We start from the raw sequence: 6,635 nt of genomic DNA on the forward strand, positions 1-6,635 counted from the left end.
TCCAGAAGTTCCCTAACTAGTTCCTCACTAACCCTTGGCCTAGGTGTGCCTCCCCTGGGGTCTAAGGGGGGCCCAGAGGAGGGGTGACTTTTCTGGTCCCTGCTCAGGAAAATGGAAGCAAATAAATCATTAAATATGTTGGCTTTGTCATCTGGTATGACGGCCAAATTTCCTAGCTTGTCCTGCTGGGGCCTTACATTACCCAGAAACTTCTTTTTACCCCCTATGTATTTAAAAAAGGACTTCTTGTTGTCCTTGATCTGGGAAGCTAGTCCCAGTTCCATCTCCGCCTTGGCCTTCCTGACTGCCCCCCTGCATCCCCGAGCAACCGCAGTATAATCCTCCCTGGTGATGGCCCTTCCCTTCCATTGGCTGTGCACCTCCCTTTTAGCTAGGAGACATTCCCAGATGCATTTGGTGAGCCATGGGGGTTTATGTGCCCTCCTGCTCCCGTTGATCTGTGTTGGAATTACTTCCCTTTGGGCTTGGAGGATCGTCTCCTTAAGGAGCAACCACTCTTCTTGGACACCTGGCTCTCCTCCCCTCCAGGACCTCAGTGCTTCCCCGACTATTCTCCTTAGCTCATTGAAGTCTGCCCTCCTGAAATCTAGGGCTGCTGCCTTGCTGTAGGCCTTTGCCATCTTGTGCTGGATGGTGAATTCCAGCAGGCGATGATCACTGTCACCCAGGTGATCGAGCACCCTCAGCCCCCTCACCAGGTCATCACCCGTGGCCAGCACCAGGTCCAACAAGGCATCTTTATGCACATAAAGCACAAAGCATTTACCATTTCTGTACAAACTTACTCATTTACCTATGTAGCTTGATCCATGAGACAAACAAAAAGATACCCATTGCATTAGATGGGTTTTTGAATAATCTTACCTTTTTTTCCTGTTTGTGTAGGGTTGGGCATGCTGTATGAATATACTGGCTAGCACCATCCCTACTGTATGATGCAGTCTTTAGATAGTGGCACACATTGGTCTTAATGATGGCCTGTGCATTCCTAACTATTTCCTATGGTTTTTACTGGCTTTTCCCCTCCTTGTAAAACATGCTACCTACTATGAAATAGTGTTTTATATGATGAAACTTCAGCTGACAAACTCAATAAGAACAATCTGTTCCAGTGACTATTAATTATGGAGAGCATAATTGTGCCAGTGACCTTGTACTAAATAACTAAAGCACTGCTGTAACAGCTCACTGTATATATTTATGACAGTCTACTTCCCAATTTATTGGATCATGAATATGTCTGCCAATTTTTGTCTTATTTCAAGGATAATTCATCATGTGCTTGAATAACATTTTCTCTAATAATACTCTATTTAAGCATCATGGATCTACCTCCTGACATTGTTAGGAAACATACTAGATGTGTTAGCCGACCAACCAGATGTCATGTCCAGTGGGCCAGCAGCACGGGCTCAGTAAAATGTGCTTTGCTTCATCCACAAGTGAAATTACATTGGGACTTGAGAGTTTTTTTCATTGAGAGTTTTTTTCTGCTGTAGAATTGTTTAAAACATATTGAGAAGTCTTTTTACTGTTGTATTTGTTTCTTAATATATTGCAATATTTGTAGTCATTCTTCCTTGATGACTTGTTCAGGGATAGTCAGATAACTTTGCTTAGCAGCTATTATATATCCTCAGTTGAATTTCTGACATAATTAATTATTAGCTAATGGCATCTACAATAAAATAACCAGTCATGTAAAAACCATATGGAAAAATAAATGTTTCCCTGGTGCCGGATCATTACTGAAAAGAAGTCTGAAAGACTATGTGTTTAGACAGTCAGAATGCAACTTGGAACTGGTGCTACTCTCTTTAATGGAATGTTAAAAAGTGACAGAAGGTTCAGAATAGAGGTATTGCTCATGGTTCATCTGCTGTGTGTGAGTCTGCTTCTCAGTAAGGCGAAAATACCTTTATAAATGTTATGAATATATATTCCTTATGAATTGCAGGTAGCAAGTTCATGTCTTTATTCTATTAGCAACACATATTTCTCCTCATTGAGAACCTGTGTACTATATTTACTCTATTCTAAGATGCAGGTTTTTTTCCCTATTCATCATGGGGCAAACAGTCTCATCTCTAGAATTGAGAATCACAAGAACAGCTGTGCAGGGAGCCCCGCTGGGGCAAAGACAGCATCAGCATCTTGCAGCAGCAGCAATGTTTCCTGACCAGATCCCCTCTCTCCTTCCTTTTCCTCCTCCCTTCCCTTCCCTTCGTGGCAGGGAGTCAGATAGGGAAGGACAAGTCTGCATGCTGCTGTTGCTTAGTCTCCAGCCTGCCCATGAAGCAGCTGTGCTGGAAGCTCAAAGTGGGGAAAGGATAAGGACAGGAAAGGAGAAGGCTGAGGGGTGCCAAGCCAGGCTCCCTGCACAGCTGCTTCCTGCAGCATAGGGCAGGAATGGTTCTGGGCTCCACCTATGCCTGGATCAGTGGGGAAAGCAGCAGGAGGATGTAAATGGTAAAGGGTGGTAGTCATCAGGGAGAGTAGAGGATGAGGGACACGATGCCTGCTCCCCTACCCCTGCTTCCCCCCTCCTACTCCTTGCCTCTGCTTCCCTCCCTGCTTTCTCCACTGTTTACTTCCACCTCTGCTTCCCCCCACCTGCCTCCTCACTTCTGCTTTTCCCATTGCCTTCCTCTTGCTGCTGTTTTCTGCCATAGCAGTGGGGGGACAAATTTAAGATACCCCCCCAATAATTCAATTCTAGACATGGGAAATTGTAACAAATATATAATTGACCATGTCAAGAATCTAATTGTTGCATGGTCATCTTAAATTCAAAATCATCTTAGAATCAAGTAAATACAGTATTATTTGTCACTTTTAATGGCAAAGGAAGACATTGATAAATGACTCTTTATTATAATGTGTGCTTCTATAGTGCCTATCCCTCTGCTATCTGGATATCATTGTATCAACTTACAGCACATCAGCTCCCTAACAGAAGATGAATAAAGCATCTACTCCCCACACAGATTAAAATCATTTGCTTTCACAGAAGTAAAAGATAGGCAGTACCTTTTCCACAGCACAGCTCTATGAGATGTAGTTAATAATTTTACAGCAGGTCCAGGAATCAATCAATTATAATAGTCAGTTACTAAACTAACCCTTAGGAAAAGTTGTTCAGGGTTCTTTTGAAAGAATGTATAGAGACAAGCAAAGAACACAACTTTGAGAACAAAAAAAAGAATTTACCATTGGTCCAGGCTTTCCAGGCATGCCATGTGTACCACGTCCACCCTGCACAGGAAAACAAATAAGACCCAGTGCGTTTACAAGAATTCTCATTAAATCGTGTGTTTGAATGTTAGTGCTTGTGATAGCATGTCTTTATAAATGATACCAGTCTGCTCATTGAGGAGGACATGGAAGAATTTTGAGAGGGGATCCTGGCCCCAGTAAAGTAAATGAGCATTTTACCAATGGTTTCAATGCCTCCAGGGTTTTATCCTTGTTATAGGACAACACAGTACATAATGCAGTCACAAACACTGAAATATATAAAATACCAGGAAATCAAAGGGTTTGTATCATTTTTGAAGATTGTCCTATATCATGAAAGACTTAGGAAAGTTAATTTTTCTGCTGGAAAATAGGATCGTTTTAGAAAGATCATTTCTACAGTTTTGAATTAAAATATGATATTTTGCTTTTATTTTTTCAGAGGAAAAGTAATTCCTGTAAGATATAAACATCACTTCAAATTTTGCAAGTGAAACCTTTTTTTTACAAGAAATTTCACAGACTAAATTTTCTTAGTCAAAATAGATTAAACATACAATTTAAAAAACTTTTTTGTTTTATTTTTTATTTTTTACTGTTGCACAGTTCTTAACCATCACAATGAATCTAATATTTTCTTGCATATTTTTATTAAAAAGGATGGTGATTAATGTCTGTAATTTGCACATTTTTTTGATATTTAAAACTGATATTGGTTTTTTTTAATTTAAATTAAGAGCCTGATCCTGCAAATATTTTCTCAGGTCTTGCAATAGATTGTCTTTGACTGAAGCTAATAATTCATGCAGGAGCTATAACTACTTGTGTTGTGTGCATTAGCAAATATTTTTCAACCTTGATAAACTGTGGGGAAAAGGTTACTGTAGTTCAGTTTTAAAAGGACCTGATAAAAAGTAAGGATGCATAACGGTATGGCTAATAGCTGACAGCAAAACTTTAAACATCCACTTACCGGAGCCCCTTGTGGTCCAATTCGCCCTCTTTCTCCTGCCATTCCTCTAGGACCCTACAAAAAGGCAATACAAAAATGCTTTAATTCAGTAGCTTATCATGTAAGGATAATAAGGAGTGGTAAGGGTGGGCAAAATATGGAATTCCCTTTTCCCCCAGCCCCACCCCTTTACCATGATAACCATAATATCGAGATTTTTTTTTCCATTTTTCCTTCAAACATCCTTAATATTTCTCTGTGTCTGAATAAAATCTTTACATTGTACTTCTGCATTACAGAGCTTCATGAGCCTCAGTCATAAAAGGGATCTTACTGTATTCTTGGGCAGTAGTAATCAGCAGCACACTTATAAGATGGGAAACTCCCTTCTTGAGAGCATGGAGGCAGAAAGGGATCTTGGGGTTATTATTGACTCCAAGATGAACATGGGCTGACAATGCGAGGTCACGGTTGGCAGGGCTAACCGGACTTTGTCGTGCATCCACAGGTGGATGGCCCTCAAGTAGGGCCAAGGAGGTGATCCTCTCCATCTATGTGACACTGGTCAGGCCACAGATGGAGTACTGTGTCCAGTTCTGTGCACCCCACTTCAGGAGGGATGTGGACTACATTGAGAGTGTCCAGAGGAGGGCCACCCACATGATCCGGGAACAACAGGGCAGACCCTACAGTGAGAGACTGCAGGACCTGAACTTGTTCAGCCCTCATAAGAGAAGGCTGAGGGGGGACCTGGTGACTGTCTATAAACTCACTAGGGGGGACCAGAAGGGTTTGGGAGAGACCTTGTTTCCCCTAGCACCCCCTGGCATAACAAGGAATAACGGCCACAAGTTGTTGGAGAGTAGGTTTAGATTAGACATCCATAAGAACTACTTCACAGTTAGGGCGGCTAGGATCTGGAACCAACTTCCAAGGGAAGTGGTGCTGGCTCCTACCCTGGGGGTCTTTAAGAAGAGGCTTGATGCCTACCTGGCTGGAGTCATTTGAGCCCAGTTTTTCTCCTGCTCAGGTGGGGGGTCGGACTTGAAGATCTACAAGGTCCCTTCTGACCCTACATCTATGATTCTATGATTGCTACTACTGAAGGGATTTGGGATTTAATGGGAGTAGGCTCAGGTACAGTGAGACTACAAGCATGAATAAGGACTATTAAGATGAGTTATGGTCTAAGGACCAGGCTAGTGTTTTTGCTGCAGGTGAATATTACCTTGGCCTAGAATGTCCATAAAGAAGAAGGTAATCTATGTTCTTAGTCAGCTTTATACATTTTGCTGAAGGGAAGTAAGTACTCTGTATTCTCTTCTCCATTTTCAGTTGTACAAGTATCATCCTATTCGCAAAGGGTCAGTAATTCAATCTTATTTGCTGTGGTTCATTATTAAAATTAAATTCCACTTCAGGAATGACATTCATTCTAGATAACATAAGCTGTCCTTATCTCTTCCCCACAGGCATGTCACTGCTCCAAGTGAGATTTTTCCTGTGCTGCTGTACAAGTCAGTAACACTTACATTTTTACAGGTACCCTAAATACCACCTGAGTGAAAATGTTCCATAATAACTGGATAAAAAGTATTCCTCTGCTTCCCTGCCATGACCCACATACTTAGCCTAGTCACAGACTCAAGAATCTTCAATCATTAGTATTTTTAGCTAATATTTTTCTAACTGACCTAATGACTTAATGTAGTTTTTCATTGGAAAATATTCTAAAAATCACCCTAAAATCACAAGAGAAAGTGATAATATTGAAACTTAATTCTGATTTGTGTTAAACTTCCTGATTTATAAGTTACTGATGGGGCACATCTACACATGTATTAATGTGCTGTAGATACTGTGCATTTAATTTAGTACTCGTATATTTAAGTACTAAATAAGTGCACAGTAACTGGTGCTAGTGTGCAATAGTGCCAGCACATGTTTTCCATGACAATATTCCATGTTAGTGGAATTCTAGTGCATGTTAGTGTATTAGCACTGTTTGTGCTATGACATACTAATGCACAGTAGTACTGGGCTACTGAGCATTTAGCATCCTGTGTAGACACGCCTACAACAAAAGAGACTTTCGTGGCATCAAGGTATTACAAGGAGTAACAGAAACAATGGACCAGATTCACTGTTGATGTACATGGACAGAACTCCACTGACTACAATAGAATTTTAATAATTTACTTATCTAGGAAATAAAAGTCTAAGAAATCAGTCACAGTTTTCAATAATCTTAACTCGTTCATGAAGTGCAGGCTCCTTGTGATTCATAGATTCATAGATTCATAGATTAAGGGTCGGAAGGGACCTAGTAGATCTTCTAGCCCGACCCCCCGCCAGGGCGGGAGAACAACAAAAAACCCCGAAAAGAGAAACGGGACTCAAACGAGTCCAGCCAGGTAGGCATCCA

General features: G+C 41.1%; 1 protein-coding gene across 3 annotated transcripts in view; it reads right to left on the minus strand.

Annotated features, from left to right (window-relative positions):
* The window catches only part of COL5A2 (collagen type V alpha 2 chain), a 232,878-nt gene that overhangs the window by 58,423 nt on the left and 167,820 nt on the right, over window positions 1-6,635 (minus strand). For all 3 annotated transcript variants that reach the window (XM_019523080.1, XM_019523081.1, XM_019523079.1), the window contains exons 16-17: window positions 4,232-4,285; window positions 3,232-3,276 (exon numbers count right to left, since the gene is read on the minus strand). In XM_019523080.1, coding sequence (XP_019378625.1) covers window positions 3,232-3,276; window positions 4,232-4,285 — 99 coding nt within the window. The remainder of the gene's footprint in view (window positions 1-3,231; window positions 3,277-4,231; window positions 4,286-6,635) is intronic.

The sequence above is a fragment of the Gavialis gangeticus genome, unplaced genomic scaffold, assembly GCF_001723915.1.
Source record: "Gavialis gangeticus isolate Ggan-Ray unplaced genomic scaffold, GavGan_comp1, whole genome shotgun sequence".
In the NCBI taxonomy this organism is placed as follows: domain Eukaryota; kingdom Metazoa; phylum Chordata; order Crocodylia; family Gavialidae; genus Gavialis; species Gavialis gangeticus.